Source organism: Artibeus jamaicensis, unplaced genomic scaffold (assembly GCF_021234435.1).
Source record: "Artibeus jamaicensis isolate MK-2021 breed Jamaican fruit bat unplaced genomic scaffold, CSHL_Jam_final contig_388, whole genome shotgun sequence".
Lineage (NCBI taxonomy): Eukaryota > Metazoa > Chordata > Mammalia > Chiroptera > Phyllostomidae > Artibeus > Artibeus jamaicensis.
Window position 1 is genome coordinate 8,860,416 of NW_026521813.1, and position 26,077 is coordinate 8,886,492.

The 26,077-nt window shown below is 39.4% G+C and overlaps 1 protein-coding gene across 22 annotated transcripts in view; it reads left to right on the forward strand.

Moving 5' to 3' along the window:
* Window positions 1-26,077, forward strand: part of DST (dystonin) — a 453,023-nt gene that overhangs the window by 301,802 nt on the left and 125,144 nt on the right. For 13 of the 22 annotated variants that reach the window (XM_053664966.1, XM_053664967.1, XM_053664968.1 and 10 more), the window contains 11 exons: window positions 6,997-7,125; window positions 9,350-9,438; window positions 10,754-10,886; window positions 11,976-17,324; window positions 17,451-17,600; window positions 18,627-18,842; window positions 19,027-19,176; window positions 20,017-20,250; window positions 21,462-21,614; window positions 22,989-23,222; window positions 23,918-24,193. In XM_053664966.1, coding sequence (XP_053520941.1) covers window positions 6,997-7,125; window positions 9,350-9,438; window positions 10,754-10,886; window positions 11,976-17,324; window positions 17,451-17,600; window positions 18,627-18,842; window positions 19,027-19,176; window positions 20,017-20,250; window positions 21,462-21,614; window positions 22,989-23,222; window positions 23,918-24,193 — 7,113 coding nt within the window. Of the gene's footprint in view, window positions 1-563; window positions 3,261-4,057; window positions 6,738-6,996; window positions 7,126-9,349; window positions 9,439-10,753; window positions 10,887-11,975; window positions 17,325-17,450; window positions 17,601-18,626; window positions 18,843-19,026; window positions 19,177-20,016; window positions 20,251-21,461; window positions 21,615-22,988; window positions 23,223-23,917; window positions 24,194-26,077 lie in introns of those variants that run through there. The other 9 variants (XM_053664979.1, XM_053664980.1, XM_037136423.2 and 6 more) reach the window with 3 other exon arrangements.

Here is a 26,077-nt window from a genome sequence, read left to right on the forward strand (position 1 = left end):
AGTTCTGTTTTTGTTTCTTTAATCATAAAACAGAGGGATGCGAACATCATTTTAATTTCCATTGGACTAAATATGGCGAATTAAATTCTTTAATGTCATTCAGTTTCTATATGTTGTATGTTCTTCTCATCTTGGACTAAGTTTTGGGCGAGAGCAGAAAGAGCACTGGTGAGAAAGCTTTCAAAATTATCTAACCTCCCTGTACCTCCGTTTTCTCATCTATTAGCAATATGTTTTAGAAGGTCCCTTCTTGTTGTAAAATCCTGAGCTAGCTAATTTTTACAACTGAATTATTTCTGAGAGATAAAAAAAGAATCTGAGAGATTCTTTGGTTTAGAAAACCCATTATGAAGTGTTTTTACCTTCTCCTTTTGCTGACTGTCCGAAGCTTCCTTTCCAAAGAAGGTGGTGGTGGTGGTGGTGGTGGTGGTGGTGGTGACGGTGGTAGTGCTTGTTCTGCATTTCGGTTCACTTGTTTTTGCAAGTACTTTTCTGGGCCTGGCTTCAGATTTTTAAAGACAAATTGGAGAAGCAGGTTTGACACTTTTAAACATCTCTTGTAGATGAAAAGGTGTAAGGAGACCTCTGACCATGGGGCATATTCAGATCTGCTGCAGCGCCAGAAGGTGACAATGATTGAGAATAGCAAACTTACAGGAAAGATAAGTGAACTGGAGAAAATGGTAGCTGAACTAAAGAAAGAAAAGTCCCAGGTAGAGGAAGAACTTCCGAAGGTCAAGGAGGCTGCGGAAAACGAACTGAGAAGGCAGCAGAGAAATGTGCAGGACATTGCTCTGCAGAAGATCAGAGCTGAGAGTGAAGCGAAGCAGTACCGCAGGGAGCTGGAGAGCATTGTGCGGGAGAAGGAGGCTGCGGAGCGTGAGCTAGAACGCGTGAGGAGGCTCACAGCCGAGGCTGAGACCAGGAGGGTGGCCGTGGAGGAAAACCTCTGCAAATTCCGGAGCCAGTTAGAGGAAAACACCTTTACAAGAAGAACCCTGGAAGATCACCTAAAAAGGAAAGATTCGAGTCTCAGTGACTTGGAGCAACAAAAGAATAAGTTAATGGAAGAATTAAGAAGAAAGAGAGACAATGAGGAAGAACTCTTGAAGCGGATAAAGCAGATGGAAAAAGATCTGACTTCTCAAAAGCAGATCGCAGAGCAACAGCTGAAAGAAAAGCAGAAAATTGAGTTGGAAGCCAGGAGGAAAATAACTGAGATTCAGTATTCATGCAGGGAGAGTACGCTGCCCACATGTGCTGTCCCCGAGAGAGAGCAGGACAAACAGAAGGCAGAAGAGCTCAAGCAGCAGGTACAGGAGCTGGTAAGCGCCAACAGAAAGGCCGAGAAGGACATGAGGGAACTCAAGTATGAGCTCAGTGCCCTCCAGCTTGAAAAGACCTCATCGGAAGAAAAGGCTCGCTTGCTCAAAGAAAAACTAGATGAGACCAATAATACACTAAAGTGCCTTAAGTTAGAGTTGGAAAGGAAGGATCAGGTAGAGGAAGGGTATTCTCAGCAGCTTAGAGAACTGGGGCGGCAGTTGAACCAAACTGCAGATAAAACTGAAGAAGTCATGCAAGAAGCCAGTGATCTGAAGAAAATAAAGCACAACTATGAGTTAGAATTAGAATCTCTTCAGCAGGAAAAAGGGAAACTGCAAAAAGAAGTAGACAGGATCACCAGGACGCACGCGATAACTGAGAGGGATATTCTGCACTTAAATTCACAAGTGAATTCTTTTCGGGATGAAAAGGGATTCTCTAATGAAAGATTACAATTCTGCCAGAGAAAATCAGATCATCTAAAAGAACAGTTTGAGAAAAGTCATGCACAGTTGCTTCAGAATATTAAAGCTGAAAAAGAAAATAATGATAAAATCCAAAAGCTTAAGGAAGAGTTGGCAAAAAGTAATAAGTGTGCAGAAATGTTAAAACAGAAAGTAGATGAGCTTAGTAGGCAAAATAATGAAACAAAGTTAGTGATGCAGAGAATTCAGGCAGAATCAGCCAATGTAGTTTTAGAGAAACAAGCGATCCAGCAAAGGTGTGAAGCACTGAAAATTCAGGCAAGTGGTTTTAAAGAACAGCTACGCAACACAAATGAACATTTGCACAAACAGACGAAAACAGAGCAGGATTTCCATAAAAGAATCAAATGCCTGGAAGAAGACCTGGCCAAAAGTCAAAGCTTAGTGAGTGAGTTTAAACAAAAGTGTGACCAGCAGAACATTATCATACGGAATACTGAGAAAGAGGTTAGAAATCTGAATGCTGAGCTGAATGCTTCCAAACAGGAAAAGCGACTGGGGGAGCAGAAAGTACAACTACAGCAAGCTCAGGTAGAAGAGTTAAATAACAAGTTGAAAAAGGTACAAGATGAGCTGTACTTAAAGACCATAGAGGAACAGATGACCCACAAAAAGATGGTCCTATTTCAGGAAGAATCTGATAAATTCAAGCGTTCAGCAGAGGAGTTTCGGAAAAAGATGGAAAAATTAATGGATTCCAAAGTCATCACTGAAAATGACATTTCATGCATCAAACTTGACTTTGTGTCTCTTCAGAGGGAAAACTGCAGAGCCCAAGAGAATGCTAAGCTCTGTGAAACAACTATTAGAGAACTTGAAAGACAGCTTCAACAATATCGTGAGCAAATCCAACAAGGGCGAAATGTGGAAGCAAATAACTACCAAAAATGTCGGAAACTCGAAGAGGAGCTGGTAGCCCAGAAACGTGAAGTTGAAAACCTGAAGCAAAAAATGAATCAACAGATAAAGGAACACGAACATCAATTAGTTTTGCTCCAGTGTGAAATCCAGAAAAAGAGCCCGATCAAAGACTGTACCTTCAAACCAGATTTTGAGGTCTCAGTGAAGGAGTGTCAACAGTCTGGGGACCTCTCCTCTAGGAGCACAGGACAGTCTCACCCAATGGCCAGATCTCCTCTGTTAAGATGGACTCAAGAACCACAGCAGTCGGAAGAAAAGTGGCAACATCGGGTTGTGGAACAAAAGGACGTCCAGTGCTGGCCAGCAGGTGCTCCACTGGAGAGAGAGAAAAGCCAGCAGTGTTACTCTGAGTATTTTTCTCAAACAAGCACCGAATTGCAAATAACTTTTGATGAGAAAAACCCTAGTTCAAGACTCTCAGAAATTGAGAAGATAAGAGACCAGCCTCTGTACAATTCCAGACAACCTGTTAGATACAAAGATGACAAATGTGAAGTGGACCTGGTGAAGCTTTTGGCACCATTAGAGGTACAATCTGGATTGTAAGACCCTATCAGCTACCTATGTTAAGTTTCCTCTCCTGTTTCCTTTCTCTGGGGGACCAATTAAAAAAAAATAATGTTATCTGTGATTGGCTCTTTGTCATTCTGACAGAAAAATAATACTGTCATTTTCTAGTGATTTACTTGCATCTTTAGTACAAATTATCGATCTTTAATTTTTAAGTGAGATTAAACACACAGATATAATGGTTATACTGTTATATCTATGGGATTATGTTCTGAAAAATATGCCCATTAAAAAACTGGAAAACTAGAAAACCAAGCAGTTAACTTTAATTTCTGACATGTTCTCTGGATACATTTTGTCTCAGTCTTTTTAAAACTGCATTTATTGGGGTGACATTGGTTAATAAAATTATAGGTTCCAGGTGTTCAGTTCTGTAACACATCATCTGTGTGTTGTATCGTGTGTTCACCGCCCCAAGTCGGGTTTCCATCCATCACCATGTGTTCCCCCTTTACCCTCTTCCATGTCCTCTCTCCCCCTTTCCCTCTCATAGTCCCCATACTGTTGTCTGTGAGTTTGTTTTTTTCTTACTCCCTTCACTTTCCTACTATTTCAATGCCTTAATTGTCATCTGAAGTAAGCTTCAGACTCTCAAAATATATTACTTGTTCCTGAACTCTCTTTTGGTTTGAAATTTTTCGTGTCTATACTTATCTTATCTTTGTCGTTCTAGGAATTATATTTGGATTAAGAATGGGTAAAGTGACATAATATTTTTTAGATGACTTTTAATGCCTTATAAATTCCTGTTACAGATAGCTAAGAACAAGCAGTATGATATGCACACAGAAGTCACAACATTAAAACAAGACAAGAACCCATTTTCCAGTGCTGAAGAATGGATGTTTGGACTCAAGAGAGAGTTTCTTAAGAAAGGCTTAGAACTGGAGACCTCCCAGAACTCTGATGGCGACCATGCATGCTTGGTTAGGGATGATGAGTTTACATTCCAAGGGCTCCGACACCCTGTGACTGCCAGGCAGTTGGTTGAAGCTAAGCTTCTGGACATGAAAACAATTGAGCAGCTGCGACATGGCCTTAAGACTGTTGAAGAAGTTCAGAAAACTCTTAGCAAGTTTTTGACAAAAGCCACCTCAATTGCAGGGCTTTATCTGGAATCCACAAAGGAAAAGATTTCATTTGCCTCAGCAGCCAAGAAAATCCTAATAGACAAAATGATGGCTTTAGCTTTTTTAGAAGCTCAGGCTGCAACAGGTTTTATGATTGATCCCATTTCAGGTCAGACATACTCTGTTGAAGATGCAATCCTTAAAGGAGTGGTTGACCCTGAGTTCAAAATTAGGCTCCTTGAGGCAGAGAAGGCAGCCTTGGGATATTCATATAATTCTAAGACATTGTCAGTGTTTCAAGCCATGGAAAATAGAGTGCTTGACAGACAAAAAGGTAAACATATCTTGGAGGCCCAGATTGCCAGCGGGGGCATCATTGACCCTGTGAGAGGCATTCGCATTCCACCAGAAATTGCTCTGCAGCAAGGCTTGTTAAATAATGCCATCCTGCAGTTTTTACATGAGCCATCGAGCAACACGAGAGTTTTTCCTAACCCCAATAACAAGCAAGCTCTGTATTATTCAGAATTACTGCGAATGTGCGTGTTCGATGTCAATTGCCAGTGCTTTCTATTTCCGTTTGGGGAGAGGAACATTTCCAATCTCAATGTATCCAAAACTCACAGGATTTCTGTGGTAGATACTAAGACAGGAGCAGAACTGACTGCCTATGAGGCTTTCCAGAGAAACCTCATCGAAAAAAGTACTTATCTTGAGCTCTCAGGGCAGCAATACCAATGGAGGGAAGCCACGTTTTTTGAATCCTATGGGCATCCTTCTCACATGCTGACTGACACTAAAACAGGATTACAGTTCAACATTGATGAGGCTGTGGAGCAGGGAACAGTTGACAAAGCCTTGCTGAAAAAGTATCAGGAAGGTGTCATCACGCTCACAGAAGTTGCCGATGCTTTTCTGAGCAAGTTAGTTCCCAAGAAGGATTTGCATAGTCCTATTGCGGGGTATTGGCTCACTTCTAGTGGAGAAAGGATCTCTGTCCTAAAGGCCTCCCGTAGAAATTTGATTGATCGGATTACTGCCCTCAGATGCCTTGAAGCCCAAGTCAGCACAGGGGGCATAATTGATCCTATTACTGGCAAAAGGTACCGGGTGGCTGAAGCTTTGCACAGAGGCCTGGTTGATGAAGGGTTTGCTCAGCAGCTGCGACAGTGTGAATTGGTAATGACAGGGATTAACCATCCTGTCAAGAACAAAGCAATGTCAGTGGTGGAAGCTGTGAATGCGAATATCATAAGTAAGGAAATGGGAATCAGATGTCTGGAGTTTCAATACTTGACGGGGGGCTTGATAGAGCCACAGGTTCACTCCCGGTTGTCCATAGAAGAGGCTCTCCAGGTCAGTATCATAGATGTCTTCCTTGCGACTAACCTCAAAGATCAAAAGTCATATGTCAGAAATATAATATGTCCCCAAACAAAAAGAAAGTTGACCTATAAAGAGGCCTTAGAAAATGCAGATTTTGATTTCCACACAGGACTTAAACTCTTAGAAGTGTCTGAACCCTTGACAACAGGAATTTCTAGCCTCTATTATTCTTCATCATAGGACATGTTGAGTAGCTTTGCACAGGAGAGATACTGTCCAGTTCATGTGATCTGTCCAGGGCAGATCTGTCCAGGGTGGTGTCAGCTACATGAACAGTCTAGTAATTGTGCAACATACTCAAAGCAGTATTTACTCCTGGAGGGCTGGAAATAGCTGACTGTTCAGAAGAGAGAATGGTTTTTAAATTGAAAAAAAAAACCCAAAAGATTTACTGCTCTTAAGAATGGTTTCATTTAGCTTTGAACTTAGTTCTTTCAATCTTGCTCACACCAAACTAAAGGTATTTTACTGAGAATACAGCATAAACTTGATGAACTCCAGTAAGTTCAGAGAGAGCATCCTTTCTTCAGAACTCTCCATCACTGAATAGATCCTAGGGTTTCCCTTTATTAAATGGTCCCTTACACTCACTGAAAGAGCATTTTGAAGAGCACCATGGAATCACAGAGAGATGTACATTCTTTCCCAGTAACCCTGAGGTTAGTGTTTTAGACTGCCTTAAAAAATGAAAAAGTTTTTAGTTTTGTGTATATAGTCACGTTCTTTACATATTAAATGTTTACTAGTCTTCCATTTCTAATTAGACTTTGTGAAGAATGGATCGTGTGTTGGAAGGAGGGATAAAGATTTTTCTTCATTCTATGTATTTTTCAAAAGTGTGCATGCATTCTCTGTTCTTTCAGCTTTCCGTGGTCTTATACAGTGCTGTTCTGTCAAGACCATTGTGTTTGTGATGCTAATGCAAAGGCAGCAATACAGATATTTTCTAGTGATTCATTAATAAAATCAAGGTTTTGTGTGTGTGTGTTTTCAAAATTTGTCATACTGATAGACCAGCTGGGAGGTTAAAAAATGTTTGTCACAGCTTCCTTTGTTACCATAAACATTTTGGGAGTACACCCATGAAGGGACATGGTAAACACGGTTAAATGAATGAATAAAATAACTCAGTAACCTGTGTGTGAGAAAAACCTTTTTTACACTCTTGTTTTCTTTGGAGATGTCAGGCTCAGTCATTTACTGGAATGTATCTTTTTTTTACTACTCACATCTGTCAGAAATCACTGGAAGAAGAAAAGAAAGAATATGTTGAAAAAGCCAAAGAATTACAGAAATGGGTATCAAATATCAGCAAGACATTGAGAGATGGAGAGAAGTCTGGAAAATCTCCCTTCTCTAAGCAAAAGGTATTCACTGAGGGCCTGATTAATAATAATGATAATAATAATAGTAGGTAGAATTTATAAGATGATATGTACAGTCCATCTAAAAAATGTTTAATTCTTTACCTTAATCCCCCCTCCATTTTTATAGGCAGTTGTAATGTGGATCAGAGAGGTTGAGTCACTTGCCCAATGAATCACAGTATTTGGCAGGCAGAAGAAGGTGTTTTCTGATTTCAAAGCCTGACGTGTGTATTAGTCTTATGATTTGTGAACTAATATGCTGTGCTGTTTTTCCAGCACAGTAATAGTTAGCTCTGCTTCTCAATTATTGTGATGAGCATTGCGAAGAGCAGAGGCATCCTGCTTTGTGCCCAGAGAAAAACCCATGCACTCCGTCTCACACATGTATGCAGTCTGTTTCTTCACAAATGTAAACCGAGCTTACAACAATTACAAAAATACAAACTCAGATAAACATTTTTGAGGATTGAATTTAGTTGTACTTTTTTGGACCTCTTCTGTTTTACGAAGAAGTGTTCTCCAGTCAGTGACTGGAAATTCTAGATTCTTTCCCTTATTTAGGTGGATTCTTTAGCTCTGCGAGCTATTTCCTGTACCCCAACTGCCTGGCATTAGCTGGATGGCTCCAGCTCCTGAGATGTTAGTGTTCCACGCTGTCTGTTGGACTGCCTCCACTTGAAGCTCCAAGGTCATTGGCCTGAATTCCAGTATTGCAGCGGCTGCTGGTGATAGTACTGGGATTGCAGCTGTGTTCTTTAAAATGTCCACTAAGTTACACAGCCTTTTTCTTGAAAACTTTTCCTACACTGCCCCTCAGCCCCTGCCTGACCTTTGGAAATTTTAGGGGCTATTGTTAGCTATCATTAGCTTCCCTTTCTAGCTCTGCATCAATACTCACTTGTCATCAATTAACATTGCTGACATCATTGTGTAGGGGGGAACTTCAGTGTCTTGTCTAATTTTCCCTGTGGTATGAGGCAGATGTAATTCTTTAGCTACCCCGCCCCTGGAGTTTACAGACCTGGCCATATACTTGAATTATTCAGTTGAAATAAAGCTATATTAGCTCACAGTCTTGCATACCATACTTCATAAAGTGTAGAAGAAGTAAGAAGCTTGAAAGCAATTACATTTGGTGTAAAACTGTCAAAGTAATGTTATGCATACATTTAGTTTAAAATATCTTCTTTCCTCCCCACCCCCTGCCCCATCAAATAGGAAAAGAACTAAACTAGGGACAACAACTTAGCAAGGACATCTTGGGAGAACAAGTTGCATTTGAGAAATGTGGATTATAAGCCATTGGTATTTTCTCATTCTGTGGTTTTAAATTCTTCAAAATTTTACCACATCTGTTTTAGACCTACTGGACATAAAAGTAGATACTTTTTTAGTGAAGATCTTGGCCTAAATTATAAATCTCTAATAACACTGATAAAGGAATTTACGGCAATTTGATGTGAAGAATAAATGTCTTTCGAAATATCATTATGGCCTCATTATTACCTGTAACTATTAAAAAATAGACCTTAGTTGACTCATAATAGAATACATCAGGGGGAAAGACACATTTTCATTGGCCCATCATTAACTCTCATTTCTGCTCATTTAAAAAAATGGCAGTTTCTGATATTAGGTATTCAGAAGTGATATACTGAGGAATTAGGAGAAAGTGTCACTATCCTCAAACAGATCAATTTTATTCCCCTGACCATCATGAGCAACATTTGCAACTGAGTCTTAGCAATAAAAATGATTTAATCTTGATCTGCAGACATACAGATTAAACCGTCACCATAATTTTTTCAAAAGTAGCATTGTATTCAGGAACTTGGGCGATGTAACATACTCATTGGGAGTAGTGTTCTTCAATCATGTAATTTGGGGGCACAAGGATGACACTGGGCCAGTGCTGGATCTGTGGCCACCTGGGCTGTTAAGGCGACCTTGATTCATGGCTGAGCTGGGACAAAAGCGAGAACCATATAATGCTGCATTACTATTTCCTCATGAAATAGTAAGGCTTTCCTTAATTACTCATTCTAAACATAAAGTACTCCTTTTATCCAGGCCCCTAGATTGATGATAAGTGATGAGTTACTGACTTGAGTCACCCGGAAAATAGACATCATTTGGGTCTTGAAAACTTGATTTGTTTTTAGAAATTACTGTTGTGTTAGTTTCTATGAGGGCGGAATTTGAGTGTGTTTTTCATGCTTTGCAGATTTCCAGTGAAGAAATATTAACCAAGAAGGAACAGTTATCTGAGGCACTTCAGACTATGCAGCTATTTTTGGCTAAACATGGAGACAAGTATGTTGGTTTTCACTAACCTTTTATTCAGGGTAGGAAAGTGGTCTTAAAAATGCTCAGGAAAATAGAAGATGGTACATTTTATTTGAGATTTTTAAAAATGAAATTCAATCACAAATTTACTTAGTAATGTAATAATGTAAGATTATAAATTCAGCAATTTGAGTAATTGTCATTTTTAGTTACTTTGGTCCGTGTTTACCTGAAGCCTGACAAGTACTTATTTTCCCCATATATTACTGATAAGAAAACAGGCTTAAGAGGTTAAGGATTAATAGCTAGTGAGTTGTGAAGATTCCAAGCCAAGTCTTAATACAAGTAGCACTGTCTGAGATTTGTTTTTTGGAAAATATCACCTTCATTTTATTAAATATGTGTAACTATTTCCTGAGACCTGAAATGACTCTTGTAAAGTCAAATCATTCAGGTCTTGTGGCTTCTACTCCAGTACTCTGTCATTTCATCTCGTGGATGTTTGGATTAAGGCAGAAGAAAAGGAGATGAGAGAGGAAAAGGGAAAAAGATAAGGAGATAGTGGAAGAAAATAGGGTGGAGAAAAAAGGCAACATGGTAGGCTGTCCCATGCAGAAGCAGTGAGACCGGCACGGCGGCACGGGCAGGCCTTCCCCGGCAATACAGGCCAGGGTGTTTCTGTACGGCCCCGTCACTCACTCCGGGAGAGAAGGTTAGAATAAGGGGTGCAGGAAAAAATGTCTGAGTATGTTCCTGGAGTCTTAATGGAAAAACTGGCCTCTCATACATTGGTCTTACTTTCCGCAACAAGGCACTTCATATATTTCAGCTAATACCTCAGGCAGGGAAGGAATATACCCTTAAACCCGTTTTGACTGTCCAATATTCCAGAATGATTTTTTATTGTACCTTAGAGAATTGGTTAATTCCTTCTCTATGCTTCATCTTAAACAAGTTTCACCTTGAGTAATAATGGTACTTAATTGTTCCTTTTCCTTGTTGGGACTAACAATGCCAGCTTTCCCTCTATCACACAACAGCTATTGGTATTTCAGAATCTTGTATATGACAGAGAGGTGCTGATGTAGTAGTTCACACCCTTTCCTTCAGTCCCATTTTTTAGATGAGAGAAGGATTCCTGGATGTGTTTAGGGCCATCCTTAATTTTCATATGCAGCCATTTGAAAATCTGAGTTATCTGAGGTAATATTAAAAAGTTATATTTTATTATATGATTGTGTACCTGTTTTAAAAAGTACTTTATAAAATCATTGAGCCTAATACATCATCTTTATCACCTGAAGACTTGTGCTCCTCATTTGATACTTTCTGATTATTTTAGAATGACAGATGAAGAAAGAAATGAACTGGAAAAACAAGTAAAAGCTCTTCAAGAAAGTTATAATTTATTTAGTGAATCTCTGAAACAACTTCAAGAATCAGAAACTGTGGGAGATGTAAAGGTAGAGGAGAAGGTAATGTTATTAAAACATGAAGCTATTTCAAGATTCTTAGTTTTATTGCATGATGGTAGAAGTGTATGTCAGTGGTAAGGAAATGACCCTGAATTGTGTACATGGAAAAAAAACATGGAGTTGACTTATTTGGAGATTTCAGTGTTGTTTATTAAATGCAATATTACACTTGCTGTCATCAGTTTTTGTGACATCTTAATCTCTGCCTTGCATGATAAAAAAAAGAAACATTCATTTTTCTAACTCTTCTCTTTAATAGCCATTCTCCTACTGCTAATTAGGTATTTTTATGGTATAAATGTGATGTTATACTTGTGAAATAGCCTGGGAGTCACCTCTACCAGTGACATTGGAGTGTTGTGGGTTTTTTTTTTTTCCCGAAATATCAGAAATATCATGGAATTTATTTGAGTAATACAGGGCTATATGTTATAATGAGGATGCCCTAGCATCTTCTTAAAATATAACAGAAATCACTTAAAATTTGGCCTCTTCTTAAGTTTTTAAAACTTGATAATACAGATTCACAATATTCAATGTTCAAAAACTCATTTCTGCATTCGATTCCCTTACTCCCTGGAGTACTTTACACACTATTTGCCTCACTCGGGATTTTGTGAAAATTTTTCCAGTTCATTACGTTCCGACTGGGAAGAAGTCTGTATGCTGTAAACATCAGTAGCATGGGGTTTGACACACTCTCTGTCGTGTTAGTAGACTAATCTCACCCAATTGCAGAAAGCATGGTTTGCCTTCTGGGTATGTGTTCTATTCTCTCACTGTCATCATTTACTCTGTTGTGTCTTCACTAACCTTGTTAATGTACACAATATTAAGTTTTCAATTCACAGATGCATGTTGTTTTCAAAGCTTTTATCATATCCTGTGCTGTTGAATAGATCACTGACATAGATCACTTGTGCATTTGAGCTGCCTAACATTCACAGCATTGCCACGCCTTGGTAAGTAGAGGATTTTTATGTTGAAGTGCGTTACTTATTTTTTTAAAAAAATGCACACTAAGTTTCATGAAACTCTGGCCACCCTTGAATCCCAAACTGACCTGAGAATTTTGTATTTCCCTTTCAGCTGGATAAAGTGATTGCAGGCACCATTGATCAGACAACTGGAGAAGTCCTTTCAGTCTTTCAGGCAGTTTTAAGAGGCCTTATTGACTATGACACAGGAATAAGGTTGCTTGAGACACAGCTAATGATTTCTGGTCTAATTTCACCAGAATTAAGAAAATGCTTTGACCTCAAAGGTGCCGAAAGTCATGGCCTCATTGATGAACAAGTTGTATGCCAACTCCAAGAACTTTATCAAGCCAAAGAGATTATTTCTACTGTGTCTTCCATCACAGTTCCAGTGCTGGATGCTCTGGCTCAAGGCGTGATATCAGAGTCCATGGCCGTGAGAGTCCTGGAGATACAGCTTTCCACAGGCTTGCTAGTCATTCCAGCCACAGGAGAACAGTTGACCCTGCAGAAGGCTTTCCAACAGAACTTGGTTTCCTCAGCATTATTTTCTAAAGTCTTGGAAAGGCAAAATACATGCAGAGATCTTATTGATCCATGTACCTCTGAGAGGGTATCTTTGATAGATATTATGGAAAGAAGTATTTTACAGGAAAGCACTGGGATGCGGCTCCTACCTGTGAGACCACAAGAAGGAGGCAGAATAACATTAAAATGTGGGAGAAACATTAGCATTTTAAGAGCAGCTCATGAAGGTCTCATAGACCGTGAAACTATGTTCAGGTTATTAGGTGCACAGCTTCTTTCTGGAGGTCTGGTCAACTGCAGCTCTGGTCAAAGAATGACTATTGAAGAAGCTGTGGCAGAAGGGGTGATTGATAGGGATACTGCCAACAGTATTCTAACCTATCAGGTTCAGACAGGTGGAATCATCCACTCTAACCCTGCTAAACGTTTAACTGTCGATGAAGCAGTCCAGTGTGATTTAATAACCTCGAGCAGTGCTCTCTTGGTGCTAGAGGCTCAGCGAGGCTACGTTGGACTCATTTGGCCTCACTCTGGTGAAATATTTCCCACATCTTCTTCCCTGCAGCAGAAGTTGATTACAAATGAACTGGCATACAAAATCCTGAATGGTAGGCAGAAAATAGCTGCTCTGTATATTCCAGAAACCTCTCAAGTCATTGATTTAGATGTTGCACAGCAGCTAGGAATTATAGATAATAACACAACATTGATTTTAAAAAGTATAATACTGCCTGATAAAATGCCAGATTTGGGAGATGTAGAAGCTTGTAAGAACGCCAAGAGATGGCTCTCTTTTTGTAAATTCCAGCCATCTACAGCCCACAATTATGGACAAGAAGAGGATACTTGTGATGGAGAAGAGCCCGTGGCAGCACAGAGCTCAGAACAGACTAAAAAATTATTCCTGTCTTATTTGATGATAAACAGCTATATGGATGTGAACACAGGGCAGAGGCTTTTGCTGTATGATGGGGACTTGAACGAGGCTGTTGCTATGCTCCTGGAAGGCTGCAGTGCAGACTTTGATGAAGATACGTCCATGAAAGAATGCACTGATATCCTAAGGCTCCCTGGTGTGTTTCTGAATAATGCCCCAAGTAAAGAGAAGGATAACAGTATAACTTCACCAGATAGTTTTGAGCAATGTTATTGCAGAGAACCTAAACATAAAGAAATGCCTGAAAATAGAAAGCATGCCTTAGATGAAGGGTTTAATGAAATGGGAAATAATGTCCTCAGTGAGTGTGACCAGTCAGAAAACCGGGCAAATGCAATAGTAACAGAACATACAGTTGAGAATCCATCCAGTGTGTATCTTCCCAATTCTGGATCATATTTTACACAGTCTGAACTTGCCAAAGTTAGCAGACTTAGACGAGGCTCTGGAAACACACCTAAAAACTGTGAAAATCAAAGTCAAGTTGAAACAAAGGAACATGTAGATGAATGTAGTCATCCTAAAAACATTGATAACCTTGCAAGTAATTTGATAACAACTTCCGTTGAAAAGTCAAAAACTAGTAGAATGTGTGACTTGAAAGAAACAGAGATTGAAGATAATATGAACAAGGACTCTGCTATCTTTGACTATTCCCCAAGGCTGAGTGCCTTGTTAAGTCATGATAAATCGAGGAACGATCAGGGAAGCTTTAATAATTTACACACCACAGAGAGTGATGGAAATAAATGTGAAGACTCTACATTGCCATCCAATGAGCAAACCACTTTATTGGGACCAAGAGTGGGAGAAAATCTTCAAGGCCAGTTTCTAGGAATTGCAGCTATTAACATCAGTTTGAAGGAGGAGCACTGTGGACAGAAACCTTTAAATATTGGTTATAGTGATCCTCAGGTACAATATCACAATGGTAAATACATTTCAGATACTTGTGGAGAAGGTGAGCAAATACATGCTGCTTCTCAACAGAAACCTAAAAACACGCAAAATGAGTCCAAAGTGGAAGAGCACTCCTGGGCCATAGCACCGAGGGGCGATGTAGATAGTACCGACGCATCCTATGTTTGTGGCACACCACTGTGTGAAGAGGCCATCAGTGCTGGTGACTATGAAACGTCACTCCTGGATGACCAGCAGAGGGACACGGAAACAGACAGTGATAGTGACGATGATTTTTATGATACTCCCTTGTTTGAAGATGATGACCATGATTCTTTGCTCCTTGAAAGTGGTGATTGTGATGGTCTGCAACCTGAGGACTGTGACACACTGCAAGAGGAAAACGATGGGGCTGCTTCTCCTGGCAGTATTTTCTATGATGTTCCAAAAGAGAATGAAAATTCCATGGTGACTCAGGCGGGGCTAGTGGAGAGCTTAAGAGTGAGGAGGAAATCACAGTCTTTTCAGGATTGTCTCATAGGTAGTGAGAAAGCTGAATTAGATGCTGATGAAAGAATACATTTAAATTCACTTGACTCATACAAGGTCAATGAACAGTTGCTGGAAACTGTGTCAGACAGGGAAAGTGCAGATAACCCAGAAAGTGATGAGTCTGACTTATTGACTGATTCTGAAACTGTAGGAGGGAAAGAGAGCTTCAGTGCCTCTTTAAAATTCGATGACACTGGCTGTTGGAGAGGGAGAGGAGAAGAATATATAACTGGAGAAGAATTTAATTCTGATACCGATCATTTAGATTCTATGCAAAATGAAGACAGTTATGGGGATTACATATGTGACAGTAATGATCAGGATGATGATGATGAAGAACAGGAAGAAGAAGAAGGGGGAGATGAGAAGGAAAAGCCCGTGTGCCAAGATGAGGCTGAAGATATAGAGATGCAGTTGTGTGTTACCACCACAAATGAAAAGGAAAATAGCCTTGAAAATCAAAGTACTAATACAATGATTCTCCTGCACCAAAAGCACAATTATAATTCTTTAGAAAAACAGCAAATTGTAAATATTTTACAGCTAGGATCAAGCACTAAAAGTAGCTTAGTTGCTGAAAGAGACAATCTTCCAGAATACACAACTGAGGTTGTTGGGAAAAAAAAAGAAAATCTGTTGAATCCTGAGATGGCCCTAAAGGATATATCGCTGCCTATCACTGAGTCAGAAGACACCTTTGGCCCTGTGGATGTTTTACATAATACTTATATCAGTTCAACTTCTGATGAAACCGTTTGTTCTGAGCCTGATTTAACAGGAAAACCTGCTGAGGGAGGCCATTTGTCATCTGTGGACTCTGTAACTGATAAAGATCAGCAAGGAAATGGAAGAGATGTAGTTGAAAAGAGAAATGACAAAAACAATATACTAACAGAAGATAAAACATCAGTTCATAAAATGTGCTCAGGAGAAGAACCCATAGAAGGTCCAGTAGAAGATAATGAACATCTCAAACTTTTGCCTAGTGAAAGGATGAGGGAGAATCTGAATTTAGTTAGTAGTAAGTTTCCATTTCCACAAATCACAAACAGTGAAGAACATAATCCTAAAGGAAGCCTTAGAAAAGCAACTGTAGCTGTTAAAGATGAAGCAAAGAATCTAAAAACAGTTGGTAGTCAAAGTCCTGTTCACTTTGAGAATCTTGCAGAAATATTTGACTCATCAGTTTCCAAAGTGATCAGTGATGTTACTTCAGACATATTGCCTGAAGGGAATACAAGTACTGAGACAGATTCACTCACTGACAGACCAGGGGAAGAGCCTGATCTGTTTACTTATTTAAAGCATTGTGCAAAAAATGTAAAAGCAAAAGATGGACTGAAGTCAAATGCAGAAATCCCAAGCTGCAATCTAATAGCTTCCCCTCCCATGAAAGACCACTTAGAATTAGGAATTGATAATGCAAAACGGAAGGCAGCCTTCACTCAGGAAGACTCTCCTGTAAATGAGACAGTTCAGCAGAATGACCTTTGTACTAGAGAAGATGTCTCAGAAGGAGGAACAGAAATCCCTCAGCTCACATCAGTGAGAACTGAAAGCACACTTTCGGTCTCACCTCTGAGGAATGTGGAATGCCTTGGGGAAAATACTGATTCTGTGCCATCGGGCCTCAGCACAAGAGGAATACGAAGTGATAACTCCAGTAACACTTTAAGCACTAACTACTCATTTTTAGAAATGAACACTGAAAAAAAAATAATTGAGCAACAGCCACAAAAGGAACAAACCTTGTCTCCAGGATTTCAAGAAAAGGAGGTTCACATTCCTGAGCTGTCTCAGATATTTGTTGAGGATGTAAAGCACATCTTAAAGAGTAGATTGAAAGAAGGTCATATGAATTCTCAAGAGGTCGGAGAACCTGCAGCCTGTGCAGACACTAAAATTTTAATTCAAAGCTTAACTAAAAGGATGAGCACATCACAGGTGGTAAAGGAAGCATCTTGTGTGCCCAGAGATGACTCGAAGATCAGTGACTCTCCTGGAATTTCCCCAAACAACCCACCAGAAATAAGACCAGGGAGTAGAGATGATCCATTCTCTATTGCAGATCTTAAGTCTGAGCTTCTCCTTGATGTACTTAAGCAAAATCAATATACCCAAAATATTACAGGAGCATTTGAATTGACAAAGGAATTAACTCAGATGGGATATGATCTGGAGAAAATAGGCATTACATCTAATGTAGTTCCACAGCAACCTGAAAAAATTTTCTGTAAGCCGCTTTCTGATGGCTGTTCAGACAAAGCAGGACAGTTTGGAAACTTGACTCAAAAATCATCTCCTACTTCTGAGGTGGTGGATGGAAACCCACATCTTCTTGATGATCTTAAAAGCAAAGAAGAACACCATGGTTCTCTTAATTCACAAAATACAGAAGAAAGTGGACCAGAAAACTTGACTGTACGAGCATCAGCCTTACCAAGAGACAAGAAGCTGGAGGAGAAATGCAATGATTTCCCGGACCATTTGGAATGTATTTCAGGGTCAGAAGAAATGACTTCTGGGGAGAGCTCAATGGAACAAGTAAGTTGACTTTGTATTTCATGTGGAAGTAGCTGCATGAAACATTTGGGAACCATCCCATATATTTTATTTGCTCTAAAAACCTGCATAGAGGCTATTGAGTTAAAATGTCCAAATTGTGTTTAGTTTTCCAAGGAGTTACAGCAGTGTTTACAGCACACATCAAAAATGCACGAGTATTTGGCTTTGCTTCAAGATATGAAGTCTCCCTTAAACACTCCAGAGTCTCTGGATAACAGTCTAGAAGTTTTGAAGAACCAACTTAAACAGTTAGAGGTAAGAATTGATAAGAGTATTTGCCTGTTATGGGTAATAGTCCACTCAGTTAAGGTGGAAAAATAAGCAAAGCTTTTTACATTTGTGTTTTGAGTATTTGTTATATTTGTGTTTGTTTGTCACTAAATGGTTCTGTCTGGGATATGGAAATTATGTATCCATATAAATATATATTTTTATACTTTATATTTTGGATTTTATGTTTTATATATTTGTATATATATATATGTATTAAAGTCTAAACAAAATTTCAGTTTCTTAAGTGACAGATCTTTGGTTTACAAATAAATGTTTACCCTAAAATGCTAGAAGGTGCCTAGGTCTGGTGTGTCAGGTTTATTCCAGATTAGATGTGCCAGTAACCGAATTTATTCAGTAAACACTTGAATCTTGTACTTGTTTCATCTGATTTTACTACTCTTAACCCACAAACAGTGGTGACTCTCTCATCCTCTGGAAATACTTAATGCTTACAATCCTGCTTTGTGTATCTGATTTAATTCATTATAAGGTAGCACTGATTTTTAACATATTAATGTGGTTTCTTCCTTGTCCACTGTGGTCTGCATTCAATCTGGAAAGCTTCCCAAAGATTCCTGTCAAGTCCTACATATGTAAATTGTGATTATTTTGGGAAGAAAATATATACTTCGTTAGTTTACAATATGACAAAATTTCACTCTTGAAAACCTGTTGAGTTCCTATTGTTTTTTTCTTTCATATATATTAAATTGATTTTTCTTCTTTTACTTGAAAAACTGTTTTATTCCTAAATATGGTCCATATTTACAGCCTAGTTCAGAGCCAAGTCTTAAACTGTACAGAATTTCCACTGTAATTAAGCTATTTAGTGTTTAGTTATAATTTGCTTCAAAAAGCTATATTCTCCATTACACTGTCTACTGGCATTACACAGCCCATGGTTAATGTATGTTTCTGCATAGCAAAATAAAAATGGTAAATGCAAATATATATATATATATATATATATATATATATATATATATATATATATATATTTTGCAGGCATTCGAGTTGGGATTGGCTCCAATTGCTGTTATCTTAAGAAAAGACATGAAGTTGGCAGAAGAGTTTTTAAAGTCTCTTCCCAGTAACTTTCCTAGAGACCATCTTGAGGAACTGAGTAGAAGCCACCGAAGTTTGCAGAATGCCTTCTCTTCCCTCAGCGAAGCGTCTTCAGAGAGAATGGGGCACATCGTGCTCGCAATTGACTGTGAAATGGTAGGTGTTGGCACGTTCCACACAGAGTCAGAGTTGAGTGTTGAAGAAAATTTGATTGTTTAAAAATTTAATCATAAGCTGAAGTATTTTGTTTTCCGAGTGTTAAGCCTTTAAGGCAGAACTGTCATTTATAGGCATTTGAATTTTAAAGACAGAGAGAAATGAACCCAATTTTGTTTTCTAGTCAAAACTAGCTGTTTCCCAGGAAGAATTTCTGCACAGACTGAAGTCGTTCTCACATTGGATAGCAGAGAAGAGCAAGTCTGTGAAGGATATGGAGGCTGGGAATGTTCAAGGTACCCAGCACGTAAGGCAGAGTTTGGAGTTTCTTAAGGCAAGTATCAAAAGAGTGAGACAGAAAGCACGTTTAAAAACCTGTGGATTTAATATAATAAATGTTTACAAAAATGCACGACTTTGCTAGAGCTCTACAGTGCTGTCTCCTCTCTTTGTCTCTCCAAAGTACTTGTTTACGGTTGACACAAGTATGAAACAGTCTCAACTGGTGATCATTCTGTTGCTGTCCCAGTGGCCTCCTGTGACTCTTACGGCCACTGACATGCTGAGATTTGTATTTATGTATTGATTTATATAATATATATGTATTAATCACTTGAATACATCACAGTGTAAGGAGTATTTTTGTGTTGGTATTAGTCTTTTTTGTCATGCCTTCCCCCATCCCACAAGTTAGTTCTTAATCTGAACAGCATGCCCCATGAATGATGGTTAGGCTCTTGACTTGGAAGCCAGAAAACTGAAATTCTGGCCCACGTAATTTATGTTTCAAATTCCCCATAGTCTCATTTATGTTCCACCACAATAGCATGGGTACTATAAATATTGGCAAGCAATATTTTAATGTTACCCTTTAGTGTGCTAAATTTACATAAGTTGAATCCTTTTGTGAGAGTTTCATTTGAAGTATGATGTGGTGGGCAAGGTTAAAATATTCTCAGAGGGTTTATCTTTTTATATATAGTACTAATTACCACAGCATTTAAGTGATTTCATCATTACCATTTTTACTAGATGGTTTTTGACTAAATAAAAATATCAATAAAACCTTGAGTTTGATACAAGAAGCATATTTTTAAAATAAATGTTATTGTTGATATAGACTGTCTGTTACGGCTTCACTCCCTGTCAGTAACTGGTACTGCTTTGTCCGCAGGGTGTGCTGAAAGACCTTGGCCACACTAAAACGCAGCTGGAGACGACCGCCTTCGATGTGCAGTTCTTCATTTCTGAGCACGCGCAAGACCTGTCTCCCAGCCAGAGCAAACAACTGCTGCTGCTCTTAAATAAAACTCAGAAGTGCTTTCTTGATGTGCAGGAATCAGTAACTGCCCAGGTGGAACATTTAGAAACTCAGTTACAGCTAGAACAAGACCTGGATGATCAGAAGGTTTGCCCTTCTTTGTGGATTCTTCGTTTTGTAGTTCTTCACTGTGAAATCTGTAATACAGATACCCGAGGATTATGCCATGATGGGAGAGATTTTTCTGGATAGGCAATTAATAGGGTATAATGCACAGATTCTACAATATACAGCACTATAACTTCTTGTGATAATGGCTATAATTCATTGATTTTAATTTTTATGATTCCCTTGAAACTACTGTTTTCAGGTGATAGTCTTCCCTTTTTTTCTAGGAGTAGAGTATGTAGATACACTCAGAAATTTCAGGGGGGAGGTTGCTGAGCATACATGTAAAGAAGGTTAAGGGTGTCCCCCCCTGGAGGGCGGCATGAGACAGCAGGGCTCTGGAGCCAGACCACCTCCTTCCACACCGCAGTGGCACCACACACTCATTGTGGGACCCAGAGCAAGTCACATGACCACAGTTATATCACCGACCAGTTGGAAATAGTAACAGTGCTTACCTGGTAGTGTTGTGAGCACTGATAAAATAATGAATATAAAACATTCAGCACCTTGCCCAGCATATGTTAGGGTCCTGGTAAACACAGTCTGTGGCTGTAAGATGAGTAACTAGTGTGAGTGTGTGTAATAGGAAAATGAAAGATGCAAGCAATTGACTTAGGAAATAAATCTCTTAGAAAGATTTAATGAATTATATTAGAGTGCCGCATCCAATAGCAATGAGTAATGAAAAGGTGGGAATGGAATTAGACGGAGTGATTAAGTAAAAATAGTGCATGCAACAGTCTTTTTATTATTTCTTGAAGCATCCAGGCATTGTCTCTAGCATGATAACCTATATGCACATATCAAATATATTAACAGACAAACCATGACTAACTTCTGTTTTGATATCCTTTTACAGAATTAATTGTGTGTGTCGCAGGTCTCAAGAGCTTAAGAAAATGGAATGTTTCTTCCTGTCGGTCAGAAGTTCCATCTCTGACACATGTGCATGGCCAGTATTCTGTTGAGCAGTTTCTCCCAAACACGATCACTTTTCCTTGTCTGTGGGACAGCCTCTTCCTTTCTGTGTCACCTTGCTCCATTTGTACCCCACTGCTATCATGTTTACAGCATACTCAGAAAGCTTTTGTAGAGGAAACTTGCAAAAAATGTATTCTAATAAGGCGCTATCAGAGTCGTGGCTGCATGACCACCATTACAAATGCTTTGGTTCTGTTCCCCTCCAGAACGTGGCAGAGCGTCAGCAGGAGTACAAAGAGAAACTCCAGGGCATCTGTGATCTCCTGACCCAGACTGAAAACCGCCTGATTGGGCACCAGGAAGCCTTTGTGATTGGAGACGGCACTGTTGAGCTAAAGAAGTACCAGTCCAAGCAAGAGGTAGAATTTAGTTTTGCGTGATTAGTTCTGGGTTGATAAGTTTGATTACTATTGTTTGGAAAGTGGTTAGGATTATTGACAGATAGCTGCCATTTTAGCTTTTCTAAGACAGGGCATACTTCAGGACTCCTGAGCTGTGTGCACTTTATACCAAGAGTTACCTTTCCCACTTCAAGCAAGTCAGATAATTTTCTTGACTGGTTTTTGGTGAGATATTGAGTGGACAAAATACAAAGGTTTGGTAGTGGAAATACTTTATGTGATGAATTCAGACTTGGATACATTTAAGGCCAGTCCACTCACTTTCAAATCAGGTGAAATGCCCATCAACTGAGGTTCTCTCTCTTTCTTAGCTCTTTCCTATTCCTTTCATCTGTCCCTGCAGTTCATCTCTTTCCATGGAGGGAACACACAGTAATGACAGGTAAAGGTATCTTTATTTTGGTGTCACAAAAAAGAATGTTCTCATTGTAATTAGCTGGCTCCAAATCCAAATCCCAGACATGACACGTGTTAGCTTTGTAATTGAATCTTTTTAAGCCTCAGTTTCTTCATTGGCCACAAACCCATTACCATGTCATTATAAAAGTTAGGTCAATATTGGTGTTCAGTGATGGGTACAGTTAATGTCACAGTGTTGTGTGGTTCAGTAAGTATCTCTTTCAGTTCAAATACTTAGAAAACTTTGAGGAGTCTTTCCCGTGGAAAGCATGGGAAAATAATCTGAAAGCTTAAACCAAGTACGATATAGGGAATTAAAATGCCAAGTAAAAGAGGAACAGAAGAACAAATACATAGAGAAATCTGGACAGAAGGAAGCTGTCCCTGCTGAGGAGAATTCTTAATGCTAAGCTTCCTGACACCTGAAACCAGGGGCAGGCACTACATGTCACGGAGCTCCAGTGTTTGGAAGAGATTATTTTAGTAGAGACATTGTTTTAAGGGACAATTTAGCTTATAACTTACAGAACTACCTGTTTTTATCCTGAGCACATATTAAAAATGAATGTTTAGAAACAATAAACAATATGGTCATGTATTTAAAAGCTTTTATAAATGCACTCCCCTAGTGTAAAACTGGTATGTGTGAGTTTATATAGATCATGTACTGAATACTTCATTGTTTTCAATGTCTCGCAAACCGTGTCTCTTTGTCAAAGATGAAAATCTCATACCTTTCTTTAATGCTGTTTGAGATTTCTAATTATATTAAATATTGTAATTTAAATAAACCAACTGTAATGAACATAATCAGTGTTCTTTTTCAGCCTGTGTGTGCTGGATTATCCTTCTTTTGCTCACCTCTTTTTTTAGAATTACAACTTTGGAAAAATTAAATAGTAATTTCATAAGACTTATTTTTTCTATTATAAGGAATTACAGAAAGATATGCAAGGAAGTGCACAGGCATTGGCAGAAATAGTGAAAAACACAGAGAACTTCTTAAAAGAGAATGGCGAGAAGCTGTCACGAGAAGACAAGGCTTTGATTGAACAGAAGCTCAGTGAAGCTAAGACAAAGTGTGAACAACTTAATTTAAAGGCAGAACAGTCGAGAAAGGAACTGGATAAAGTTGTGAAGACAGCAATCAAGGAGGAAACTGAAAAGGTCCTTATTCGATTATGTGGTACACTGTTGCTTTGTTGGAAATAATTAGTATAGCAGCCTCTGGATTCATTAAGTGCCATCAGGTAGTGGTAAGCAACAACCAGCACCAGGAACCAGGATTCTGGGTTTCCAGGTTTATAATGAACCAAATACCACACAAAGTTTGAAGAGTTGGCCCTGCTTAATTTTTTTCTTTATTTTTATTGTTGACACCGTTGCAGATGTCCCAGTTTCCCCCCCCTCCACCTGCTCCCCCCTTCCCTTGGGCCATCATCTCGCTGTCTGTCTCACACAGATGCTCTCTGGCTAGTCCCTTCACCTGCCTGTCCTCCGGTCCCCCCTCCCCCGTTAGTTCTCTATGCCTGTTTCCATGCCTCTGTTTCTGTTTTGTTCTTCATTTTGCTTAACTTTTTTAAAAAGTTTAAGTGTGATTTTGAGACTTGGGAAATGTGTGGGGATTCAGTCATGACTACAGTTAAAATTTTGGAATGTATTTTTAAGAGCAGTGGAAACTTCAGAGTAACTTCCTCTTTCTTAAAGGTTTAATTTTACTGTGTTGTTTTCAGTGTATGTCAGTTTTTAGTATCCCCACTCTAGTTTTAAATGATATAAATATGTACATTGGGGATGTCTTAAAGCTAATAATATCTTTGCCATATTCAGAATACCCATTGTCCCTCCCCCCCCCCACCCAGGTTGCAGCTGTGAAACAGCTGGAAGAGAGCAAAACCAAAATAGAAAACCTTTTGGACTGGCTGTCAAATGTGGACCAAGACTCGGAAAGGGCAGGGCTAACACAGAAACAGGTCGTGGAACAGAATGGGACTCATTTTCAAGAAGGTGACGGCAAGTCGGCGATCGGAGAAGAGGATGAAGTTAATGGCAACCTGTTGGAAACAGATGTGGATGGGCTGGTTAGAGAGAAGAATTCCACAGGGGAGAATCTGAACCAGCAGTACCAGAAAGTTAAGGTTTGTCATCTTAATGACATTGTAAAATTCTTTTTTTGGGTTTATAAAGATAGAGACAGCTTAGCACATGAGTTACCTTTTCAAACCTTAATGACTATTGAGTATCAGGTCTCTTTTTCCTAGGTTCATTATTATGTCCAAGGTAAATTGTGAGAATTCTAAGCAAGTCAAAAACAATGAGGAATAAGTCATTAGATGTGGCATTCTTATAAGTAAAGCAGGGTTAGAAGGAATTAAGAGAAACAATAATACCAAAGCTAAGATTCATAGAGCAGTTACGTGGACCAGGCACTCTTCTTAGCTCTTCCCAGTTTAACTCATTTACTTCTCACAGCTACTCTTTTGAGGTTTTTATTCTGATTTTACGGATGGGGAAACTATAGCTTAGGGAGGAAAAGTAACATGCCCAAAATGGCACATTTAGTAAGGGATGGAGTTTGGACTTAAAACCAGGCCATGAGCTCAGCCACTCTGCTAACTTCTAATTGGTGTTTGGAGACCGGCTGGCTGTGCCTTCTCTGTACCTCAGCCCCTCTGGGCAGGGAATGCTGTTGTTGGGAAGGGGAGCAACAGCCCTTCTAAAAACTCACTGCACATCTGAATCAAAGCTAACAGAAGCACCTCCACAGGAGCAAAAGAAGTTTTGGAAAATCATTTTAAAGTGTCACGTAATTGATCGTTTTATTTCAGGGTTTGGCCTTTGGTAGTAAGACCAGACTTGAGGAACTTTTGCAGTTCTTTGTGTTTTCCTCCAACTTGGAGTTTTGGGAATAGAATTTTCTCTGTGAGGTAGGTTTTTAATGTTACAGGAAATATAAGTTAAACCAGAGGAAGTGCAGAAGTATTTACTGCATCACACCGTCAGGGGGCAATTACAGGCCATATTGTAATTGCCTCTTATAATGAAAAATTGGATGTATTTTGAAAGGATTGTGAGTCAGTTACAAACAAGTCAGGAAAGGTTGGTAACTTGACCCAAGTAGTGAAAAACACCAGTGGGTTGACTCAAACATATAGAGGCCAAATAGGAAAGCCTGTGTTTTTAGCCACAACATGATGTTTGTCTTCTGATCTTTTAACTTCTAAGAATATGAGACTCTGAAAGTGCTTTAGAAATTCCGCATCTCCTGGTAGAGTGGAGAACTGGCCCGAGGGCCGGGCCGGGGCTCTGTGTCTCGTTCTGTGTTTGTGGCACATGTCCGGGCCAAGCTGTTCTCCTGACCCTGAGTTTTCTCATCTGTACGAGAAAGGCGATGGATCAGATCATTTGTAAGGTATTCCTTGTGTCCTTCCAGCCTACTGTGTGCAGGGGACCTACTGGAGGATAGTATAAGAAGTTAATTCAAATATCAAAGACATAGCCTGAGGGGGAAAGTTATTAAGACAGAAATATTTATCTGTTGCCACAGTGGCAGGCATTGTTGTAGACAGTGCAGATACAGATACTAATGAGTCTGTTCTCAGCTGACTGCCTGGGATCAGACCTATAAGAGAATAATCACCCTGCAGTAATGCTTCTCAGCCTTTTAGTTCGTAGCATATATTTATCCACCATGTGCCAGCACTGTTCCAGGTCCTTGGGGCCCCCCAGGGAGCAAAATAAATTCCCTGTCCTGGTGCTTACACACTAAGGAGACAGGCGGATGGGGCAGGCAATAAATAACCAAATTCTATGGGATGTTAGAAGGTAACTTTCTGCTAAGAGGAATGTTGAGTTGGGTATGGTGGTTAAGTGTAGGGTCGGGAGCAATTTTCAGAGCTAAAAAGGATCATCGGAGTAGACCACAGTGAGATGGTGAGATTTGTGCAAAAACTTCAAGTAGGTGGGGGTTGCCAAGCAGATGTCTATGGGCAGAGCTGTTTTTAGGCAGGAGAGCAACTGGG